At 43.0% G+C, this 25,736-nt stretch overlaps 1 protein-coding gene and 1 long non-coding RNA gene across 3 annotated transcripts in view; one reads left to right on the forward strand and one right to left on the reverse strand.

The window, feature by feature from the left end:
* LOC146358840 (uncharacterized) lies at positions 1-7,806 on the forward strand. The gene is made up of 3 exons (XR_014785975.1): positions 1-394; positions 971-1,226; positions 3,119-7,806. It is a non-coding gene; the product is annotated as an uncharacterized LOC146358840 (long non-coding RNA).
* A 194-nt stretch (positions 7,807-8,000) lies between these two features.
* The window catches only part of KPNA3 (karyopherin subunit alpha 3), an 86,535-nt gene continuing 68,799 nt past the window's right edge, over positions 8,001-25,736 (reverse strand). For both annotated transcript variants that reach the window (XM_084821501.1, XM_084821490.1), the window contains 2 exons: positions 19,427-19,521; positions 8,001-11,103 (listed from right to left, as the gene is read on the reverse strand). In XM_084821501.1, coding sequence (XP_084677627.1) covers positions 11,005-11,103; positions 19,427-19,521 — 194 coding nt within the window. In that variant the 3' untranslated portion in view covers positions 8,001-11,004. The remainder of the gene's footprint in view (positions 11,104-19,426; positions 19,522-25,736) is intronic.

Genomic DNA, 25,736 nt, shown 5'->3' on the forward strand with positions numbered 1-25,736 from the left:
GATGGCTAGATAGCATCACGGATGCAATGAATATGAACTTGAGCACGCTCTGGGAGAGAGCGCAGGACAGGAAGGCCTGGCGTGCTATGGTCCATGGGGTCACGAAGAGTCGGACACGACTGAACGACTGAACAACAACAATAAGTGAGAAGTGGTAATGTTATAGCCAGTAGGTGGCAGCAATAGGGCCTTTCTTTCTGGCCTTGCTTCACCATAAAACTGGAGAAGAACAAGAAGAAACTGACACAGAATCTTCTGGCATCATCAAGACTTCCATATTTATTGCTCCAAATGCTCTCATACACTACAGCCGTCTTCATCAGTTTCATGAGATCATAGTACAGCAGCTCTCTGGCCTATGATACCGACAAGCTGTAATTCAGCTACAAAAACGGTAATTCCTAATATCCCAGGCTAACAGACATTTGAGTCTAGATGGGATCCAAGTCTCTACATGCCCACAAAGGCTTTTCAGCTCCCCATTTTGGCAGCAGGCTCTTGCACACCCCCAAATCAGTGTACCTCTGGAGGGCACTCCCATGAGTTACAAGTGGATGCTGCCAGATATCTAAATGAACAACCTTCCATGGCCATGCAGGGGTTCTTGATTGTAATGTATACCTTTTACCTGGGCTCATTTTTATTTGCTTGACAATTTAAAATTCATCATTGTATGTAAAGCCAGGGAAAATTAAATAGCTATGATATATGGAACATGTAAATATCTTTTATCGGGCCAAGCACAAGTGTTCAATGGTTTGTTGCAAAGTCTCACCCTGACTCTCAATCCTACCCCATGGGCATATCTGACACAACCCATCAGCTACTACACAGGAAAAGAATTTTCACAATTTCATAGTAAAAATAAAACCTTTTTGTCACATCAAGTCTCAAATAGCCTTCCAAAAAAGGGCTAGAGTTGTTTGGAGCCTGCCTCCCTAACACATCCATCCCTGATAATCATTTGTAGGACATCTATTGCCTGGAAGACCCAACCATCATCAAATCATTTTGAAAGAGTCATAGCAGGAGCAGCAGCCTCTAAGCCAGGCCTGGAGGAGTGGACATTTCAAGCTAGCGTCTTCCCAGGGCCCCACCCCCACCAGAAAAAGCCAGGAGCTGCAGATGGTCCAGCTGTCTGGAGAGGAGATGTCCTGCCCCCGCCCGCTGGCCAAAACGTCTGGTGCTATCTGAGCCTGGTTGCTAGAAGCACACTTCAAGGAAAGGTATTTTCTTCTATGGTCACAACATTATTATGGTTTTTCTGTGGGGTTTGTTTAGGTGCTGTGTTCTGTGGTTTGTGATTATCAGCTGCTTTACAAAGCTGTTATCAGGCAGAAAGGCAGGATATAAATGAAACAACCCTAGTTCCCATACCATGAAACCACCCTAGTCCCCAGTGCACCACGTAGACACTGTGTGTGGGTTGTTCGGATAATAAGCCACAGTGCATAGGTTGTCATCCACGACGGGTTAGCATGTCATGTGAACACACCCACTGTAATTGTCTATGTACGTGTAATAAATAATTGCATATTGTTTGTTTATCCCTGCCTCCAGTTCCCTCTACTTCCTCTGTTGTTTCCTGTGTTTCCCTTCACTTCCTCTGTTGTTTCTGTTCTTTGTAAAGTTCTATTAACATAGATGACATCATATAAACAATACTAATTGTAATAGTAATGGGTAAATCTTACTTTCTTGCCAGCTTGGAAGCAATTCTTACTTGCCACAGCCAACCACGCAAACAACTATTTGGAAGTCTAGACTTGTTCTCTTTTACATTCTTTAATTTGTTGCATTCATATTAGCATGCTTCTCCTCTTAAGAGATTTTATTGATCCCACTTTGCTTTTAATTCCCTTCCTTTTTTACCTGCATTTTTTTACCTTCCTTCTCTGTTTATGTAAGTCTAATTACATGGTATCGTGTAATTAGGAGGGCCATTCATTGTTTTTTAATTATACTAGCAGCTGGGAATCCTGGGAGTGGTAGGATTTTTCCTGTCTAAACGTGCATAAGATTGCGCCCTTAGGGATGTTTCTATCTTTTTGTTTTTTGTTTGGGACATGTGTATAGGGATGTCGGAGGAATCTGTTTGGGTGGTGGAGCTCAGCGAGCTTTTGCCAGGTAAGCCCATTGGACTCTGACCTGACATCCACCAGCTGGCCTGACTTGGCCTGCAGCAAGTTGGGTCAGCTGGCAGATTTTTCGCCTTTGTATGGCAGCGGCAACAGTGGCACCATAGCCCCGGGTGCTCCCCTCCCACCCTGTTATGACTCCACAGTGCTGCTGCCACCACCACTCAACCATCCCTCTCTCCCTGCCTGTGTCAACACCAGCAGGGAAAGAGGGACAATTGTGCAGCAGTGGCGGTGCGGCAGCAGCAGGGTGGGAAGGGAAGGGAACGCCTTGGCCCAGGGTGCTCCCCTCCCACAGCTGCTGCCACCATGTTGCACTGCTGCGCCACTGTTCCTCTCTCCCTGCTGGTGTTGGCACCAGCTGAGAGAGAGGGATGGTTGTGCGTCAGCAACTTTCTTTTTTCTTCCATAAATGTTCTGCAAATTTTGATAGTAATTTGAGCAATATCATGTGGGGTGGGGGAGAAAAAAGTTCCCAGATTTTGGGATGAAACCCCAGCTCAGCTTGCAAAGGGAAAACGAGCTGGGGGTGTTACCAGAATCCATCGGGCCCTAAAAAGGCTAGATTTTCCTGTGAAGGACATCCCTACATGTGTATGCATTCTATGACAGAAGGGTAGCATGTGCATGTATGTTGACTAGGGAAATGCGGCTTTCAAAAATACCTTCTGTAATTCTATAATATTTATTACACCTAAATAAACTGCTGAGAATGCTGGGACTTGTAGGAGTTTTTTTCTGTCTAAACATGCATAGGACTGTACCCTAAGAATGTTTTGGGAGACCTCTTCTCCTTTCTTATTCTTCTTATTAATCTTCCACATTTAATTAAAAAAAAATGCTTACACTTAACTTGTATTTTTTAGCACTGGACAATGTACATACCAGGTCGTTATTCATCACTTATTAGCCTGCATTTAGTATGTTGAATTTCACCTGTAATATTATATTCATCAGTGTGCAAATTACATTTTTTTCAGAAGTCAAGTATCATCTATGGTCATTTAGTCTGAAAACTAAACTCTGTAGACCCAACATTGCAGAAATCAAGGGATCGAGAATCAGAAGATCATCTACACATTCACCTGCACTATGATTGAATATTCAGGGAGGCATGTCTGAAAGACAACTGTCCAACATTATGTCAAATATCATCTGATCAAGGCAGAAAATTCCAGTCATTTATTTTATTTATGAGTATTTATAAACCGCTTACATCTAAAGATTTCAACGCTGTTTACACAATTCATAGAAAAATAAAAGACTAATACAAAGAATATATCGTATCTACATAAGATAGCAGGCTACCCAACAGAGGGAAAGCTTGCATAAACAGATGGATCTTCAACATCCACTTAAAAATAAAAAGTGTTGGCACATGTCTAAGTCTAATGTCAGGGGGAAGATTATTCCACATAGCTAGTGCCACTAAACCAGCCTTAAGGACAGCTCCACAAAAATGCAATGCAATGCAATGATCCAACTTTGAGGATCCCAGTGCCTGAACTACTGTGGCCAAGTTATCCTGGTCCTAGAATGGCCACAGCTGCTGTACCAGCTGGAGCTGATAAGAGATACCACTTGGACCTGTAGTGACAAAGATGGATCCAGAAGTAGCCCAGACCGTGCACCTGATCCTTCAGGGGATATGTAAGCCCATCCAGAACAGGTAGCCTACCCATCTCCTGGACCTGGGAATCACTCACCCACAAGGCTTGCTAGGATTCAGTCTCAGTTTATTGGTGTTCATCCACCCACCACTGCATCCAGGCACTGGTCGCCAAACCCGATTCAGATGAAACCAAGAAATAGAGTGGGGTGTCATCAACATACTTACAACGCTTTGCTCCAAATCTCCTAATGACTGCCCCCAGTGGTGTCATATAAATGTGAAACAGCACTGGGGACAAGATGGTACCTTATGGCACCCCATAGCACAATTGCCAATTAGAATACAGTGCCCCTAAATCCAATCCCACAGAGCCAGCCCAGAAGATACCATAGTCAATGGTATCAAAAGCCACTGAAAGATCAAGCAAGAGCAACATGGTCTCACTCCCCCTGTCCATCTCTTGATAAAGGTGACCAAGGCCAATTCATTCCCAAATCTAAGCCTGAACCCGGACTGAAATGAGTCTAATCAGTATCATCCCAAAGCATGTGTAATTGTGCCACCATGCCACTCTCAGAAACCTTCGTCCCAAAAGACGTATTTGCAATCAGGTGGTAGTTGTCAAGAACCACTGGGCCCACAGTGAATTTCTTTAGGAGCGGCCACACCACTGCTTCCTTAAGGGCAGCAGATATCACGCTCCCACATAAAGAAGCCTTAACCACAGACTGGACCTGCACCCCTTCTGCCAGCTTAATCAGTCACAAAGGGCAAGGATCAAGTGAGCACATCGTTGGATGCATCACTGCAAGCACTTTGTCCCCATCCTCAGGCTGCATCAATTGAAACACATTCCTTAGTTGAATCTGCTACAATAACAGCATCTGCACAGGATACTGATTTTATCCTCAAAGTGCTTAGCAAAAAGGTCACAGCAGGCTTCCGATGGATCCAAACCTCCATTAACCAGGGTAGATGTTAACAAACCTTTCCTGGATACAGAGGTTTATACTAGCTGTTGTCTGGTCATAATGCCCCATTTTTGAGCAAGGTGCTCAAATGGGTGCTGGTGATTCAGCTACAAGCGTTCTTGGATGAAGGTAATTATCTTGATCCATTCTAGTCTGGGTTCATGACAGAATCTGCCTTGGTTGCCCTGATGGATGACCTTCTTTGAAAGAGGGACAGGAGGTGTAAGACCCTGTTACTTCTTGATCTCTCAGCGGCCTTTGATACTGTCGACCACTGTATCCTCCTGGACTGTGAGTTGGGGGCACCATTTTACAGTAGTTCAGCTCTTAGTTATGGGGTTGGTTCCAATAACATTAGGTAACTGTATCTCAGCCCTCTGGCTATTTTATCCCCAGTGTTGTTCAACAAGCATATGAAGTCATTGAGAGCGGTCATTAGGAGATTTGGGGAAAGATGTATGCTGATGACACCCAGCTCTATTCCTCTGTAATCTGTGAGTCAGGAGAGGCCATGCACATTCTGTACCAGTCCCTGGATGGGGGTCAATAAATAGAAACTAAATCCCAGTAAGACAGAGGCTGTATGGCTGGGTGGTTCCCAGGTCCAGGAACTGGGTTGTTTACCTGTTCTGAATGAGGTTACACTCCCTCTGAAGGAACAGGTCCACAGCTTGGGGGTGCTCCTGGATCCATCTCTTCACTGGAGGTCCAAGTAACCTCAGTGGCTTGGAGTGCCCATTACTGACTTAGGCTGATGTGACTACACTTTTTCCTGGATAGGGATAGCCTGGCTACTGTGGTTTATGCACTGGTAACCTTATAACTAGATTACTGTAATGCACTCTATGTGGGGCTGCCCTTGTGCTTGGTTGGGAAGTTGCAGCTAGTACAGATTGCAGCAGCTAGGATGCTCAGTGGGGCACTTAGCCATGTTCACATTACACCTGTGCTAAAAGAACTTCATTGGCTGCCTATTAATTACCGAGCCATGTTCAAGGTTATGTTGTTGACTTACAAACCTTAAATAACTCGGGACTAGGACACTAGTAAACCGCTTGCCCTATATATACCTAGCCAACCTTTAAAATCTTCAGAGGAGGCCTTGCTGGTTGGTCCGCAACCAACAGAATGTCACCACGTAACAACTTGGAAGTGAATTTTCTCAGTAGTGGCTCCCATCCTCTAGGACATCAACAGGCAGAAAATGTGGTGTGCTTTAAATGCCTCCTGATTATGCACTTGTCTAAACAGGCTTTCTCTGGCTTGTAATTAATCATGATGCTGCTCCATTTTGCTGTTTTTATATTGCTTTATTGTTATTGTAGCTGCTAATGTTTTTAATAGTGTATTTAAGTTATACTAAACCACTTAGGGATTTTATAATGTTAAGTGGTATAGAAGTATTAATAATTAACTAACTAACTAGTTCTATTGGACAGTTACTCGATGCAACAGAAGCCATGAAATAAACCTTTCTTGCTGCCCTTACTGCCACGTAATAAGCACAATTATGTGCTCTAACACATGTTCAGTCAGCTTCGCTGGGAGCCTTGTGCCATTTGCACTCCAGCCTTCATCTAGCTTGTTTCATTGCTTGCAGTTCCCTGGAATACCAGGGAGCTGAATGGGCACCACAGTGCTGGAGAGAGCACTCAGGAGCGATTGTGTCAATAGCCCTTCACACCTCAGCATTCCATAGTGAGACTAGAGCCTTGACAGGATCACCAGCTCTATCTGCTGGAAACTCCCCATGAGCATTCAGGAATCCATCAGATTCCATTACTCTCCAGGGATGGACCATCTGAATTGAACCCTCACTCCTGCAGGGGGGAAACTGGCGTCACAAGTCCAAACCTCACCAGGAAATGGTCTGACCTTGACAAAGGAATTACCTGGACACTCACATCCCTATTTTCAGACCACCCATCCATTTATTAGCATTTGACTTTTGAAGCCTTTAGTTCTGCACAATTTATGTAGGGCAAAGGAGCAACTTCCACCTTGAAGTGACTATGTCAATAGTCCAGGTCTAACATTATTAGCTAGATAACTTTGTAAAAATAAAGGAGGGACTAGCAGAAGGAACCTTGCTGCACAGAAGCCGCCCCCCTTCCTAATTTCAGCAGTTTTTCTCCATACTAGCCAACAGGTTACTAGATTGGACTGACATATTCTAATCACATACATGGATACACATAATACGTTAACTAGTATGGAGGCTTTTGCGTAGCAGCACCCTGGTTGTGGCGCTCCCTTTCTAGGGCAGTTAGATTGGCTCCCTTATTACTGACTTTTAGACAGCTGGTAAAAACTATCTTGTTTCACCAAGCCTTGATTTTAAAGGGCTCACATGTTTTATTATAACTTGTATGTTTTATCTGTTTTTAGCTTTTTGAAATTATTGTAGTTTCTTATTTATGTAAGTTGCCTTGTCAGTTGTACTGACAACTTGTACTTGTATTTTGTAAGTTGCCTTGAACACTCACTGAGTGGAAGGGTGGTTCAAAAATACATTAACTAAAATGAATGCCCCAACATTCCTGAAAGCAACCATGCATAGTTATACACACCCCTATTGCTACTTTACAGGTCATGCTGTTGGTAGCTAGTTTGGCTTTTCGAAGCTATTGCTTTGAAGTACTAAGAAACCTGCACCCTTTCTCCCACAGCATATCACTTTGCAGCAACATTCAAGGAGGTGGAATAGTCCTTGAACTAGGAAACCAGCAAATCCAAAGTGAACCACAGAGGGTGACAGGACAGAAAAATAAACCTGTGTACTTGCAAGCAAAGATAGCTCAATACTACCATGTCTAAGCACTTTAAAATCTATTTCTATACACAGACTTTGATCTTAATGGAATGGAAATTTATAGAATGAATGTTTTCCATCCCTCCTGTGTCCTCGCCCCATCAAAAATGCCCAAAATCAGACTGGGGTGTATTCTGTGAACTCCTTCTGTTCACTTATCTTGGGATACAAGCAACAGACTTAATTATTGCCCCAGATGTATACAGGCCCCTTATTGCTGCTTAGAACTGACTGAAGACAAGCTCCTGTTCAATAAAACATTATGAAAACTGGAAAACTGGATTGGCTTTTTGTGCCATATTATTACTCTGGTAACTCACATTCAGGAAATGCTGATGCTGAGCCAGTTGTCCTCCATCTTACACTTCTGCACTGGATTCTTTCATATGTGGAACATAGTAAGTGTATTCAATTAAATTAATATTTTACCATCACTTACAGGACTGAAGGACAACACACACAGTATTCCTATAGACAGAAGTCTTTAAAAACATACAAAACCAGTATGAGCCAACAGGATAGCCAGACTTGAGGCTTGAGTAATTTGATAGTGCCCATAAGAACTTCATATTTTAAAAGTTGCTATGCATCAGTATTATGTTTTGCTTCAAATAGACTCATAACAGAAACAAGGTATGTCAAACGGTGAAATACCTTTTTGTACATGAATATCAACTCTGCCAAATATAAAGCTTCCTATTAGATGAACATTCAAAACAGAAGATCACTATATATTATGATCACTATACATTGTAATTACTATTTTTATTTTTGGTAACACTTTAGAGGTCAGATCAAGTCACTAAAAGACATCTTCTAACTCAAATGTTGAAGAAAAATAACCCTACAACCTGCTGAAGATTAAGCGGCTTCACTATCTTCAAAATGAGATTTTACATGTTTATAGTATTTGATAGCAGCTTTTTATTGGTTATAAAACCTAAGCCCATATACAAAATTAGGAACACATTTAGATGCCTCTTTTGAAGGAACAATTTAATCTATTAACTGAGAGTTAAAAAATAATGAACACAATGCAATTGTAAAACACTTGTGAAAACTCAAAAGTGCAGCAATATACTTTTGGCTTGGATACAAAGATCCCACTCCACTGCACGACTGGAAGAAACTGTACAGGTGGGGTGGAAAAGAATACTTCAAATTACCCCCATCTGCAGCCCCCCAAAAGCTGCTTTGGAGGGACTCCTGCCCCTCTGGCACCATTTTGTGGGGGCGGTCGATGTGTGTGTGTGTGTATGTGTGAAGAAATCAGCAACTCCCTCAGAACAACTGTGTGTCTTCTGCTCTTACACTGCAGGATCTTTGGATCCAAGCCTCCATTTCCTTTATTAACTACATAATGGTTGAATCCTAATCAAGAGTTGATAAGGTGACAGAGGACTACAAAAATGCAAGTTACGGCTTTAAATAAATTTTTCCTATATTTGTCTCTAACGATGCACTGAGTGCAAGAAAAACTCAAGTTACTAATGAAAAATCATTCATCTTACTTTGTAGTCTCTAGGACAGAGAACATAGATAGGCATATTGTTTAAAAATGAGGGAGATTTGTTCACATCATCAACTGCAAATCAGCTCTGAAATTCCAAAAACTGTGACCAAATCTAAGTTTGTTTTGTCTAGTTTTTAGCAAAAATGCCACAATCTCAGGATTTTAGACTATAATTCTTAACAGGACACAGCTACCAAATTAATTTAATGTCAGGGTAAAGAAAAAAGGCACAATGAATTTCAACTCATTTTTATGTGCACAAGAGTTGAAAAGTCTGAGCCACCTTAAAGAGAAATTGCTTTTAAAATTTATAAAACCTATAAATGGAGGCCAAACCACTGTATTAAAACAGATTATCTAGCAAGTAAAAATCTTGCTGTTTAAAACACATACTTGTATCCCTCAAGATACAAGACAACTCACTCTTTAAAGTGGCTCCACCTTGGCAGATATATTTAATGAATACACACCTGCAATGTCTTGCTCTTTAGTGGAAAAACAGCTGATCAACAAAGCTTTGATGGCAGCTGTCCTTATCTTCATCACAGTAAATACAACCCACATCCAATAACTACATTAGTTTACGTTTTGTATCCCCTCACATCAAGGCATTGGGAATGTACATCCAGTGAACAACAGTTACAATATCAGTTTGTCTGACAGCTTACATGGTTTAAATTTCATTTTCCCCCACAGCAATCCCAAATCCTCTGAAAATCCAGGCTGAACAGTTTCCCCTTTACTTCCATGTTACCAGCTTATGTAATTTTTTTCATTCTGAGCTGCATATTATACTTATGCTGAATAGTAGCAGCTTCCACAAAGCCTCACACAGCTAGTATGTATCTTAACTATATGAACAGGTTTATAGACTAATTTTTCTATTATTTTTCCAATACTCCAAGAATGAAGTTTTTATGATGCTTCTAAAATAGCTGCTAGTTTGTTGCCAATCACATCATAAGCACTGGTAAGTAAAAAAATAGTTTTAAGACTAAATTACAGTAAACATAAAAGCTCCACAGTTTAAACCAATATGAATCAACATTCAGTCATAAATTTAAACCAAAAATATATTCACTACTGAAAGATGAAAGCAAGATTCTTGTGAACCAATGCTTATTTGGGTTAGCTTTGTTTCTTTAACGTGGGACTCTTGCTTTCAACTTAAAACAGTTTTCAAGTCCATAACAGGTTGTAGCTCAGGTAAAATACCATGCACACCATTTCATTATTTCAAAAACATCAGGAACACAGAGGGTGAAGAATGGTCAAGCACAGCTTGCTGTTCTCAAAAATTAAGTATAATGGTCATGTTTTACTAGTCCAAATACAAAGTTCATTCTCCAGACCCAAGCTTCTAAGGCAGTAATGAACACAATTACTGATATATGTAGTCTGTTTTTAAACTAATCAATTACCAAGTTCTTTTACAAAGTTTGTTTAAAATTTCAGTTTCACCAATGAAAATAATTTGACTTGCATTTTCTTTATTTATTCTTCCACACTGAATATATGAAAATACGTTTGTAAAGGATAATGGTAGAGGCTCAAAAAATAAATTGGGCCTCTCAGAAGTCTTCCAAAATGTAAGCATCATACTAAAGAGTCTTGATCCACAGTGCACTATTTTCCAAAGAAAGTTATTCTTCTGTGGAAAACCAGTGTGCCACCACAAAGACTGCAGTTGTGACCATGTGGCATCAGGGAAAATGGGAAAGAAACAGAGGAAAGGTAGCAGGGACTGTTAAAAAAACTTCTTAACAGTTTATGAGATCATGCATATGCATTTACGGTCCATGTGATAGTTACTTTTGGCAACTGCAAAGTGACTGATATACGACTTGCTTTAGAAGCATCAGACAAAGAGGCATATGCTTGGAGCCTGTTTTTCCAACTGTAGACATCTGATGGTATATTTTACTGGTGTGGGATAGACAAGCTGCACTGTATTGAACTTAAAAATTAAATTCTTTTGTTTGAAGATTGGCTGTTGGATCAAAATTGTAAGTACCTCCTTGTGTTGCTTCAGGAATGAGGCTGGAGTCTTCATCAATCTATAAAGGGAAAGAAAGTACATACAGTGGTAATTCCATTTTCCCCTATATAAGTAGGAATCCTTACAGATCAAGTATCCTGCCCAACATCAGCCAGGTCTGGATGTTACAGGCACACTAATTCCTCAAATTAATACACAGAAATTAGATCCTGAAATCATCTTGAAGCTTTGGAAAAGCTATAAAGGTATTTTCCCTCTATTTTGCAGTTTTCTGAGATTTGGGGGGCGGGGGGAGCCTGTTCTAGAGACTGGGCTGAGAAACAGAAGAAAAATAAATAGAGGGAAAAGTAAGAGGCCCTTCTTTTAAAGTCCTTTCTAATTAATACCTTCTTACCACATATGCAACATAGTGGCAGCAAATTAGGAAGATTAGGGTGCTGCAAGCCAAGAAATACAATTTTTGATTACGCATGCGCTTTGTGTGTGTGTGTATGCATATGCACACACACATACACACTCGCATTGCTATTTTATGCCAACTGTGCAATGCACATAAAGGCAAGTTGCCTACCTGTAACTGTAGTTCTTTGAGTAGTCATCGGTGCATTCACATATATGGGCTCTGTGCCTGCGTGCAGCCTCTATTCAGGAAAAATTTCCATAGCTGTGGAACGCTGTTTTGGGCAGGAACCCTCGCCCACTGTCCCACTGTGCATGTCTGAGTGGGTTCCCGCCGATCTCCTCAGTTCCTTAAGACCTCATACAGTCTTGGATCCAAGGAAAAAATCCTCGGTATCAATACCAAAAAGATACTGACACTGATACAAAAGATACTGACACAGTGGGTGGGTTGTGTGAATGCACAGATGACCACTCGAAGAACTACAGTTACAGGCAAGCAACCTGGCTTTCTTCTTCATGGTCTCTGTGCATCACACATATGGGCGATTAACAAGCAAACTTACCGGTAGTGGGTAGGTGTGTCATCATAAGACTGTCGACAAAACCGCTCTTCCAAATCTGCAATCCGATCTTGCGTGCACATCCAACTTGTACTGCTTCACAAACGTAGATGGGGTAGACCACATCGCAGCTTTACATACGTCCTGCAAAGGCACCCCTCTATCAATTGCCATAGACGTCGACAACGCTCTCGTCGAGTGTGCTCGAATCTGAGGCAAAGGGCCTTGACCCATAAGCTGGTATGCTAATTTTATAGTCTGAGTTATCCAACCAGCCAATCTTTAGGAAGAAACAGGTAAGCCCTTATTGGGTCCGCCATAGCAGACAAATAATCTTTGCAATTTTCGAAAAGATTCAGTTCGGGCTTTGTAAAAAACAGTGCCCTGAGAACATCAAGGTTATGCAGGCTTCTTTCCAGCTCTGAACAAAACGGAGAAAAAAGCTGGAATAATTGCCGGTTGGTTTATATGAAATTCCGATACCACCTTCAGCAGGAAAGAAATATCCGGTCGAAGAACAACCTTGTCCTTATGAAACACAGTAAAAGGACTGTCGATACAGAGAGCACACAATTTGCATGCCCTCCTTGCTGAGGTGATGGCTACCAAGAAAGCCACTTTCCAGGAAAGCATACTAATGTCATTAGAATCATAGAATCATAGAATAGTAGGGTTGGAAGGGGCCTACAAGGCCATCGAGACCAACCCTCTGCTCAATGCAGGAATCCTAGACAGAGCATCCCTGACAGATGGCTGTCCAGCCTCGTCTTGAAGGCCTCCAGGGTGGGAGAGCCAACCTCCTCCCTAGGGAATTGGTTCCATTGTCCTATTGCTCTAACAGTCAGGAAGTTTTTCCTGATGTTCAGCCGGAATCTGGCTTTCTGTCACTTGAGCCCATAATTCCGTGTCCTGTACTCTGGGATGATCGAGAAGAGATCCTGGCCTTCCACTCTGTGACAACCTTTCAAGTACTTGAAGAGCGCTATCATATCTCCCCACAGTCTTCTCTTCTCAAGGCTAAACATGCCCAGTTCTTTCAGTCTCTCTTCATAGGGCTTTGTTTCCAGTCCCCTGATCATCTTTATTGCCCTCCTCTGAACCCTCTCCAGCTTGTCTGCATCCTTCTTAAAGTGTGGTGCCCAGAACTGGACACAGTACTCCAGATGAAGCCTAACCAGTGCTGAGTAGAGGAGAACTAGTACTCCCTGGGATTTGGAAGCTATGCTTCTATTAATGCAGCCCAAAAGAGCATTCACCTTTTTTGCAGCCACATCACATTGTTGGCTCATATTCAGCTTGTGATCGACAACAATTCCAAGACCCTTCTCGCTTGTAGTGTTGTTGAGCCACGTACCGCCCATCTTGTAACTGTGCATTTGGTTTCTTTTTCCTAGGTGCAGAACTTGGCATTTATCCCTATTAAATGTCATTCTGTTGTTTTCTGCCCAGTGCTCCAGTCTATCCAGATCACTTTGAATTTTGTTTCTGTCTTCCAAAGTATTAGCTATCCCGCCCAATTTTGTGTCATCTGCAAATTTGATCAGCATTCCCTGCACCTCCTCCTCCAAGTCATTCATAAAAATGTTGAAGAGCACTGGGCCCAGGACTGAGCCCTGCGGTACCCCACTCGTTACCTCTCCCCAGGTTGAGAAGGTCCCATTGATAAGCACTCTTTGAGTCCGATTCTGTAGCCAACTGTGGATCCACCGGATCGTTGTTTCATCTAGCCCACTTTGAGCTCGTTTGCTCATCAGGATATCATGGGGCACTTTGTTGAAAGTTTTGCTGAAGCTGAGGTATATGATGTCCACAGCATTCCCACAGTCCACAAGAGAGGTTACTTGATCCAAAAATGAGATCAGATTTGTCTGGCAGGATTTGTTCTTGACAAATCCATGTTGGCTTTGAGTAATCACTGCATTGTTTTCAAGGTGCTGACAGATGGATTGCTTTCTCATCTGCTTCAGAATTTTCCCAGGGATTGATGTCAGACTGACTGGTCTGTAGTTCCCAGGTTCCTCCTTTAATTAAGGAGGAACCTGGGAACTACATTAATGTTAGTTAATTAATTAATGTTGTTTAATTAACAACATTAGCCCTCCTCCAGTCATATGGCACTTCCCCCGTCCTCCATGATTTCTCAAAGAGAATAGACAGTGGTTCTGAGAGCTCTTCTGCCAGTTCCTTTATTACTCTAGGATGCAGTTCATCTGGCTCTGCAGATTTGAACTCATTCAAAGTAAGGAGGTGTTCCTTGACCATATGCCTATCTATCTCAAGCTGCAATCCTGCCCCTTCAGCCTGTACTTGGCCTTTGCCAGGGGGGTCATAGACCCTCTTTTGGGAGAAGACTGAGCCAAAGTAGGAATTGAGCACTTCTGCCTTTTCTTTGTCATCTGTTACCATTTTACCATCCTTATTTAACAGCTGAACCACCATTTCTTTCCTCTGCCTTATACTATGCACGTAGCTGAAGAAAGCCTTTTTACTGCTTTTAGCATCCCTCGCTAACCTCAGCTCGTTCTCAGCTTTATCCTTCCTAATGCCATCCCTGCAATTCTGTGCTACCTGCTTGTACTCTTCCTTTGTTACTTGGCCTTCTTTCCACTTCCTGTATGTGTCCTTTTTTGTTTTCAGGTCATCTCTAAGCTTTTTGTGAAGCCACATTGGCTTCTTCCATTGTCTTCCACCTTTTCTTCTTGTTGGAATTGTTTGTAATTGTGCCTTGAGAATTTCCTTTTTTAAAAACTCCCACCCATCTTGGACTCCTTTTCTCCTTAGAGTCGCTTGCCATGGGATCATTGTTCTGAGTTTATTAAAATCAGCTTTCCTAAAATCCAGGGTACGCGTTTGACTACACTCGGCTTTTGCTTCCCTTAGAACCAAGAACTCAAGTACAACATGGTCGCTTTCCTCCAGAGTTCCTGTAACTGCTACTTTACCCACTAAGTCATTTCTGTTGGTTAGGATCAAGTCAAGGATAGCTGATCCTCTAGTTCCTTCCTCTACTTTCTGTAGGAGGAAGTTATCTGCCACACAAGTCAGGAATTTCCTGGAGGGGCCATGTTTTGCAGAATTTGTCTCCCAACAAATACTGGGGAAATTGAAGTCCCCCATTACTACTACATCATGCTTCCTTGAAACATTAGCTATTTGCTTTTCAAAAGTTTCATCCTCATCTTCTCCTTCAGTGGGTGGCCAGTAGTAGACTCCGACCACCAGGTTCCTTTTATTCTTTGCTCCATTTATTTTGATCCAGATGCTCTCGATGGGGCTACCAAGCTCCTCCTCCTGTATTTCTGTACAGAGATACATATTTTTCACATACAGTGCAACCTCCCCTCCCCTTCTGTTCCTCCTGTTCCTTTTGAACAAGTTATATCCTTCAATTGCTGTATGCCAGTCATGGGAGTCATCCCACCAAGTCTCAGTTATACCTATCAAGTCATAATTTCCCTCTTGTATTAAGAGTTCAAGTTTGTTCTGTTTGTTTCCCATACTCTGGGCATTAGTATATAGACATCGAAGATAGTCTATGTACTATCATAGTATATAGTCTGGCTTCATAGTCTGGCTTTCTTCCTACATGTGTCTGAAGACTATTATTGGGCTCTATTAGAGCTGTTCTCTCCATTGTGGTACATGAGCCTTTGTACATTGTTACCCCCAACTTTACATCTCCCTTCCCCGTAGGATTCAGTTTAAAGCCCTCCTGATGAAGTTCTTTATGTTGTGGCCAAACACATTCTTCCCATCCTTTGTAAGGTGCAACCCGTCCCTTGCCAACAGTCCATCTTCCAGGAAGTAGAGCCCGTGGTCCCAGAATCCAAATCTCTTGCGTCAGCACCACCTTCGTAGCCAGTCATTCACCCGGAGTATTTTTCGTTCCCTTTCTGTCCCTCTTCTAACTACTGGAAGGATGGATGAGAAAACTATCTGGGCCCCAAAGTCCTTGGGTTTCCTGCCCAAAGCTTCAAAGTCTGATGTGATTTCTTCGTAGTTCCGCTTGGCAGTATCATTTGTTCCCACGTGGATGAGAAGGGATGTCAGTGGGCTTTATGAGTGCAGGCAACCTTTCAGTCACGTCTCTAAATCTGTCCTCCCGGGAGACAACATACCTGGCGAGTCCACGTGTCGTCGCGACATACTTGGGTTTCGATCCCATGCAGCAAGGAGTCTCCCACTACTACTACGCTTCTCCTCTTCTTCTTGTAAGCCTGGGTTTCATTGCCTCTGCTTGACGGACCTTCAGCCTCTTGCTCACTCTCATGCAGGTTCCCCTGTGAGTCTTCCTCTGCAGGCTGTCCTCCAGTCTCATCCTCAAGTACCTGGAATTGGTTCCACAGCTCCACTGCTTCCACTGGTGCAGAGTGGTGTCTAGTTCTTCTCCTAACTGTCACCCTTTTCCAAGGAGTATCCTCTACTCCATTTTTCCTCACCTCAGCATTTCCCACTTCTGCCTCCGCTTGCTGTTGCTCTTCAAGCTTCTGGTCTTCACTTTGCTGCTGTAGTTCCCCCATTTTGTCCAAGAACTCTTCATGTTCTCTTATTCCCCAGAGGGTCGACAGTCACCGCTCCAGTCCACTTACTTTTTCTTCCTGCACCGTGATCCACTTACTTTTTCTTACTTTTTCTTCCTGCACCGTGATCAATTTGCACTTTTTGCAGGTGTAGGCCATGTTGTTCTCAGGCAAGAAAACAAACACTGCACACATCTTGCAGGTCACCACCACTGGAGAGTCTTGTCCTTCTTGGATTCTTTTCTTCTTGTCTAACTGCCTCTGCTTGGAACACTCTAGCTAGTTCCCTCTGATCTTCTGGCAAGTATGTACGCAGGGAATCCATTTTTTCCCACAGGAATAATTGATAATGGGACATCACAGCTTGGTAGTTAGTGACACGAAGTCCCAAGGCTGCTGGTGAGTAAAATCTCCGTTCCATAAGGTCAAGTCTGTGTCCTTCCTTATCCACTGGAGATGCATAGGAACACTGAGACCGCCCTTGAGCTGATTCAACTATTATTGAATTGGGACATCACTGTGAAAAAAGAAATGCGGCATCCTTTTCTTGCACTTTGTACACAGACTCTAACCTTTCAGATGTAGGCGCCATCCAAGATGGGGCAGACCACGTCTATTTTACCATTTGAAGGGCCAGCAAGAACAGTATTACTACCGATACCGAAGACTCAGAGTACACAGCATTGAAGACTGGGTCTTGGGACCTTTTCTGCTGGCTGCTGCACCTCTATTCCTAACAACTGCGCCATTCTTAGAACTTGTCCTGAGAAGTGGCCCATATTCTCCGAAGGAGAAGCTCTATCTCGAGTACCCACAACATCGTCCAGGGAAGAAAGAGATAGTGGAATAGAGGAGTAAGATGAGGAATCTGACTGATAATCATCCACCGAGTCATGGGATAACTCCTTCTGAGTGGCAGAGCTCATTCTCTCACTCTGTTCCTGTACTGGTGGGGCTGGTAAGGAACGAGCTGGTGGGCTCCTCTCCCTATTGCTTCTAGCGACTTGTAAAGAAGTGGAATGCAGAGGTACCGGTGGTGGCGGCTGAGCAACTTCAGTATCTGGAGGCTGTGATGCAGAAGCTGATGGGACGAGATCTGTGTCAAGGAGAAACTGTTCCTAAATATCCTGTATGATCGTACAACAGATCATAATCTCTTCTGAATAACAAATCATCATACTGATAAGATCTTGGGGGAGGCATAGACCAGCCCGAGTATTGGTCCCATTCCCTCTGAGGCGAGCATGGTCTACTGTGGTAATCATCTTCAAAATCACAAAGGGGTGATCGGTATCGAGAAACAGGATTCCTCATGAGATGTGGAAGGATGTGGTCTTCCATACTGGGAGCCTTGCAAAGTGTGGTCATGGTATTGTGCCTCTGGAGAGATGGAACATTGGTTCCAAGGACTAAGATGAGGTTGATGTTGAACAGGAGAAAGATCTCTAATCTCTCCTTCCAAGACTGTAGACTGAGGATCCAATGGTACGATAGCCGTCGGTACCGAAGGCAGTGTCAGAATTGGTGAGTTCAACAGAGGTGGGGGAGAAAGGATCCCCAGCTCTGATGTTCTTGGTGGAGTCTTTTTAACCTCCTTTTTCTTAGGCACAGCCTCTGTAGTCGGCTCAGTACGCTTGGCCTTCTTGGAGATCTTCTTAGCCACCGAAACTGCCAGCGAACAGCCAGGAGCAGGTGGGTCTGCTCTCTCCCCCTTAGACAAAGGTCGGGAAGGAGAAGCTAGGCCAGAGATCAGCATCTTCTTTGCTCCAGTGGCCCCGAGTGAGATTCAGGTTTCTGGGTGTCTACCACTTGAAGAGCCTTTTGCCACAAAATCGCCTTTAATCTATAGGAACAATTTTTACGGGCTTGCTTGGAGAAAGACCAACAATGGTGGCAAGTCTCCACAACATGAGCTTCTCTGAGACAAAGAAGGCATAAAGAATGGCCTTCAGACAGTGGCAATTTGCTGCCAAAGCAGACGCAATTTCTGAAGGAGGCCTTCAATGCCATACGCCAAGAAGATGAAAAATCCTAACTAATCTAACCTACTTTTTTTTTTACAGTAAGAAGAAAAAACAGCGAGAAGAAGGTAAAAGGCGAAGAAGCAAAGTGAGAAAGAAAAAGACCTCAGCTCTAGTCCAGACAAAAGAATGGATGAAGTTCCCGGAGATGCAACTGTAACGGCGGTCAAAAAGGGGCTGAGATTGGTGGGAACCCACTCGGACATGCGCAGTGGGATGGTGGGGGTGGGGGGTTCCCACCAAAAACAGCATTCCTCAGCTATGGAAGTTTTTCCAGAATAGAGGCTCTGCACAGGTACAGAGCTCATATGTGTGATGCACAGAGACCACAAAGAAGAACTATTACAAATTTGATCCTTTATTCTGATCAATCTTGCCTATTTATGGAAGTGAACAGCAGACAGCAATAATAGGTATGCACAAGCTATTGAGAGGGAAGTTTTCCAGTATTATTCATCATGCCCACAGACTCAGCAATGAGACATGTCCATGTGCAAGTTGGTGTATTTGTTCCATAGCATTATAAAGACACTGTAAAGTTTTCACCAAAATCTCCCTCCTCTGGTGCTGCTGTAAACTGTGTGTAAAAGAGCATCCATCTCACAAGCAGCACTCATCTCAGGAATCTCACAAATGGCTCGTACTTGCTGTTTTAACTTGGACACATTTTTATTTTGCAGGTGGCATGGAGTGCCTTGTGCACTGTATACCAGGCTGCCTAGCTAGAAGTGACATTGAATGGAAACTCAACGTATCACCGATGGACAGGGAAAGGAGGTGGTTTTACAAAACATTTGACATTGGCACATAACATTTGTGCAGAACACTTTCAACAGCCACTTACTATGGCTATATTCTTAACCGTCAGCAGTACTTACGTCATCACCAGAGAAATACTGATCTATTATTTCAAATGCTAGCTTATAGATGTCTTCATTCTCGTGTTGTTGCAGTGCCTCTATTTTCTCTAGCCCTAGTTGAAGAGATGCAAGAGAAAGGGGGGGGGGAGTTACTTTTAAAAGCCTTAATGTTTTAAGACGCTGGCTTTAGATGCATTAGTGTCAAGTCCTATGAGGACTAACAGTGGAAAAATGCAAAAAGAATTTGACATAAAATCTAGATATTTGGCTATGTTTAATGTGGCTAAAGTAGGGTAATCATAGTCTGAGAGACATGCATTCAATAACTTCCTGGATGAACAGTACAACTGTCTGCAGGTTTATTCACTTTTACTGCATTCAGTTGGGCTTACTCCCTAGTAAGAGTGTTTAGAACTGTAGCCTAAATGAACAAAAATCTACTTTAAAAGGAACCATAGAAATATAGTCAGAAATTACACTAGTAACAGTGTACAGTGACTCAAAGAAGTTGAGCACTTTGAACAGTGACTCAAAGAAGACACAAGTATCCAAAGATAACAAAGGTACTACAGAAGTACAAAAACCAATCACCATGATGACTTAGTCCAATGATCTCAAAATGTACACTATAAATGTACACTTCCCCAACCTGGTGCCCTCAAGACGTTTTGGACTTCAACTCCTATCAGCCCTAGCCAGCATGGCCAGTGTCAAGTATGCTGAGAGTTGTAGTCCAAATCATATTGAGGGCACCAGGTTGGGGATGGCTGCAATAAATCATGATATAAAGTCTGGCTCATTGGCCCATTTCAAATAACTCCTTGAATATTTTGCATCCAACTAGAACATGGTGAAAAAACATGGGGTTGCTAATGAAAATAGCAACCCTGGGTTAAATTTCCCCTCCTCTTCCCTTAACACATAGTAACAGAAACCCTTAAAGCAGGGATGGAGAATTTCAGGGCCAGGGGCAAAATCTGACCCTCTAGGCTTCCCCAGACGGCCATGCCCCCTTTCCCTGGCTCTGCTCCCTTTCCCCCAACCACTAATTATTTGGTTTCTTAGCATTTGTGCAGTTTTCCCCCATTCTAAAAGGTTGATGAGCCTCTCCTAAGACTTAGTTACGGGCAGTAAGAGCTTTAAGTTACAAAATGCTCTTACATTTTTTGTACTTTGGACCCACTCATTTTGCTTTCAGACCCGCCCACCACTGGAATACAACTCTCAAGAGCTCTGAAATTGAATTTGGCCTTCAGGCTGAAAGAGGTTCCCCACCCCTGCCAAAGTGATACCACCACATTGTGCGTTTCTCCAACAATATTTTTCATGGGAATTTGGTAGGTTGGTGTGTGCATGTGTGATTGATATATACATATGTATATGCGCACACACATACTGGAAGACGCACAAGTAAGGATGTCACATCATACATTTCCACAGCTATGTTATGAGGGGAGGAGGTAAAACCTGGCACTGGGCTACCATTTTCAGTGATAACTCTATCTTTGCCATTGCAGTTAGTTCTGCATCATGGGTGTTGCCATAGACAGGCACACCTGCGCATGTGTCCCCCTGATCTCCCAAATAGCTGCAGGCAGCAGATGACACCAAAAGGAAGGTTAGGACTATGTGATATCATCATCCAGGAAGTGCTACAGATTTTAAATAGGTTTTAGTTTTAGAACAGCAAGAAAAAGCCCTCTGCCACCTCTCCACATAAAAGTACAACCCCCACAAACCCTCCATAACCTCCTACATTACTCTGAACTGTTATCTCTCTGAAAGAAGCCACTTGGATTGAGGAATTCTCTCTCTCCCCCCTCCATTTCCAATCACCATTCTTTTCCTTTTCTTCCCTCCCCTATCCTGGTCTTTCTTTCTCGTCTTTACTCAATCCAGAGCATGTCTTGGGGAATTCTCAAGAGGAGGTGATGGGCAAGAGAAATCCTGAATTGTATTTGACTTTATACAAACAAACAAGAGGATTAGTTTTTCCCCTTTTCCTCCTCACCCCGGTCTTCAAGAAAAGTAGGTTCACATGATTGCAGAGGAAGGAATCTGGAGCTGTTTGTTGTTGTTATTACTGTTAGTTGCCATTATCCAGCAATAGGAAGGGCCACAGCACAGTGGTAGAGCACATGCTTGGCATGCAGAAGATGCCAGGGTCAATCCCCGGCATCTCCAGGTAGCTCTAGGAAATAATTCTGCTTGAAACCCTGCAGAGCCATTGCTGCCCGTCAGTGTCAACAATACTGGGCTACATGGACCGACATCCTGACTCAGTATAAGGGAGATTCCTATGCTCCTATGAATGGAAAACTTTAATAAAACATTTGGGGGGGGGGGGTTGGCAAGAGATAAATACTGATCACTTATACAATCCTATGTATGCCTACTCAGGTGTAAGCCCCGTTATGTTTAATGGGGCTTACTCCCAGGGAAGTGTACATAGAATTCCAGCACAAGTTACTTTTGCTCTTGCAGGCTGACAGTCTGATTTTCGGCATGTTTCCTCAGAAATAAATCCTGAGCTGTAAGCATGGTACTGCAGGTTTAATAAATTTGCCACCCAATTCCAGTCCATTGAACTGACTACCCAATTACCCCAGTCCTATGCATGTTTTGTCATCTGTGGGTTTTTTTCCCTTTTTGCATGGACTCTGGCTTCAGTGGTGAGGGAAAGGTACATGCTCAGAGTTTCTCCATAACTTAGCCCTAGTTTTGAAAACAGACTCCTTGGCTGAATCCTGGTGAAGTCTTAGCACAAATGAAGTTATGGGGAGGAGGATACGAGAGCTTGCACATAACAAGGAGGAGGTAGAGGAGAGCTGCATAAAACAAAACCTAAGTTTTTATGAAGAGTTGCTGGAGGATGGAAGAATGAGGAGGGTTTGTTGCATGGAGAGAAACAGAATGGGTAGGAGGAGGCTATAAGTGCTCAGTGGTGAGAGAAAAGCATTCTGCATATGCTTAGAGGCACTCTTTATTTAACAACATAAGATCTGTGCTGGATCAGACCAAGGCCCTTCTAGTCCAGCATTCTGTTCACACAGTGACCAATCAGCTGCTTATGGGAAACCCACAAGCAGGACATGAATGCAACAGCACCCTCCTGCCCAAGTTCCCCTGCTGCTAACACTGGTGAAATGTAAATAAATTCAGGTAATTCTGAATTTATAGGCATATATAAAATACTGGGTATGTGCACTGAATTCAGACCAAGTCTGAAGCCCAAGCAGAAATTGACAGACTTTGTCTCAAAATATCATATTTTGGTTTAGTTTCTCTAAACACTGGAGTAGGAGGGAGGGAGTGTGGTTGAGTGACTGACAAATCCACCCTCTAATCCTAGGGCACATTCTACCATGGGCTCCATCACTGTGCTTTGTGGGAGGGCAAGGATGGGACCATAAAATGGCCATTCTTCCAATGCCACCACACTTCACTATGAAAAAGCCTTAAATTGGATTTCAAGCATCATAATTCCCTAGCCCTTTTTCCTATCCTTCTGAAACTTTGCAGGTTTCTTGCCTGGGGGACACCTCTATGATCTGTGACATTTTTATACAAATTAACACACACAAAAAACATGAAGAGGGTGAAGAAAAAGGAAAGCAAATTACCCCCCCCCCCATTGGAGAACTCCCCTTCCACCTGAGCTACTGCACCTATTCTTCTGAAATTTTGCTGGTTTATTATTTAGGGACACCTCTAGGCTGTCTGCAATTTTTAGAACAACAGTCCGCAAGGAACATAGGGAGATAACTATCTCCTCTTTTAGAGGCTGTCAAAATGTCAAGGCTGCTCTTGCACAAAAAAACCACTGTGGCTGTCATTCTGCAACTTGGTGGATGTGATCCCCCCATATGGGGCAACTAGTTCTGCAATTTTCATCCAATTCTGCCAAGAAACAAACATTATTAGCAGTTCCCTTTAGAAGAAAATCAAAATATAAAGGCACTTAGCACACAAAAAAACCCCTGCGTCTATTTTTCTGACATTGGGCATGGGTAATCCCCTCCTAAGGGGCTACTATGCTTGCAACTATCATCCAATTCTGGTTAAGAGAAAAAAATTACTGTGGGGTTTTTTTTAGTTTCCCATGATAGTCAACAGGAAGCACAAAGCCTTGGTTTTCTGAAACTTGACTGCCTTCGGTATCAAGTTGGATCGACTCCAAATTGGTCTGAGCGGAAGTGAGATGTTTCCCAAAGCACCGAAGTGGGGTCCACATTGAAGTGACTCGAAGTATGCACCCAGTCACCACACATCTCATATTTGTGTGTGTGTAGGGGGGGGGGGGATGTGAGACGGATCTTTTAAGAACCTAGCAACAGCCCTGTTCTGTGTCATAATCTTCCTGAATCTGGGTAAACATACTTACACTACTTTATCCATACTTAAGAAGAAAACAGAACAAGCAATGTGCAGGAGTGGCAGCCTTCCAGGTCTCTTTGGAAGAGAACGTGGACTGTGTTTAACTACTAGGTGCGGATCCAGGCATGGCGAGCTGGCTTCCACTCATGCATCACAGGGTGGCAGCATCTCCTCCCAAAATGACCCCAACTGAAAGCTAGGGGCCCTTTATAGCAACCCTCCACACTGCATGTGGGGCAACTGCTACAGAGTAAAATCACACACACACACCTTTGGATCTAATCCTGTGCCAACATTTCTGATCTTTATTATGCAGTCATACTAAGATTATATTCTGTACAACAATAGCACCTTTAGGTAGATCACCGTAAATAAAAATTAAATAAAAATGAATGTCAAGCATGGGGGTCAAGATGAAATCCTGTGGGACTCTCTATCACAGATAGGCAACATGGTACCCACAGACACTAATGTGCTGCTGGACACCTTTCTTGATGCTCACCAAGGTGCCCGACCCCTCCCACTTTTTTGTTTTAATTAACACATTTTCTTACTGGCAGTTGGGATCACTTCTAAGCAAAATGAGGGCCTCCAGCTGCTGCCATCTTCATTTCCCATTAATGCCTCTAGGCTATATGATGCTCAGAAACATTCTTAAGAAATGAAGATGATGGGGAGCTCCAGACTGAAGTTTTCTTCTGCAGCCCATCCAGTTACCAAGAAAGAGAAGAGAAAAAAGAAAAAAAGGCATGGAAAACTATGGATTCAAAGGAGTTGTTTAGTGTGTCATGGCAGTTGTTTGTGACTAGCTATGCCTCCCATGGCAGCCATTTTGTGGTGGTGCCCATGACAGTTTCTCACATTGCCAAACGTGCCCACAAACTGAAATAGGTTGCCTATCCCTGCTCTAAGCCAGCAGTCAAATTGTCAAATAGGAGTCCCCCAGAACTACCTTCTGAAACCATACATCCAGAAAGGACCAAAACCAGTGCAACATTTGTGCCTCCAGGTCCTATGCTGGCAATTTGGTCCTGAGGTATACCATGGCTGATAGTATCTAAAATTGATGAGGGGTACAAGCAGAACCAACAGGGACGCCTTTCCCCAATCCAGTTTCTGGTGTATATCATCTACCATGGCAACCAAGTCTGTTTCCATCTGAAATGGATCCAGATAGATCATATGGCCACCCCCACTAGAGCACCTTACCCAGAAAGTGAGTGTTTGTGACTGACAGATTGTTCAAACATATTTCTTAAGCTATTTTAGGAGTGGCTTCATAACTGCCTCCTTTAAAACACTTCCTAGACCCAGTTGGTCAACCCTCTCAAGCTAGATGTTATAATCCAGGAGGTACAATCCTCTTGTCAATGTCCTCAAGCCTCAGTAATTGAAATTAAATCAATAAAATAGATAGTGCTCTAGACACATCCATTGAATGTACTGCTGAACTACTGACATTCAATTTAAGACAGATGTAGACGATTTTAACCTTGAAATCTTTAGCAGGGAACCTCTAGGGGATCCTTAAAATCATATTCCAGGCTAAGCTAGAGAAGACTTTACACCACTCAGAAAAAGCTCTGCTGGATAGCATTGTTCTGGTGCAATGGCGATGGTGAAGTATTGTTGCTGCATTGTCGTAATCACCAGAGTAGGCTTTAAATTAACTCTTAACTGTGTACAGTTGGGTTCAGCTTGGGTTTACTGCCAGTTGTGTTCCAACTTTCATCCCAACTGCCTCAATAACCCAAACTTCTTTGTAAACTGAGGGACCAAATGAGCTTCATTTAGTGGGAGAAGGTACACAGGAGCAATTGTGTTAGTTACCTACATATCACATGGAACCAGGGCTTTGACAGAAGCAGCAGACATGCCAACCAGAAATTCTTCAAGGGCTCTAAGGAACTGATTCAGATCCATTAGCCTGTAGGAGCAGTCCATTCTAATA

Source organism: Heloderma suspectum, chromosome 1 (assembly GCF_057233095.1).
Source record: "Heloderma suspectum isolate Gila_16-S chromosome 1, 16-S_ref, whole genome shotgun sequence".
Lineage (NCBI taxonomy): Eukaryota > Metazoa > Chordata > Lepidosauria > Squamata > Helodermatidae > Heloderma > Heloderma suspectum.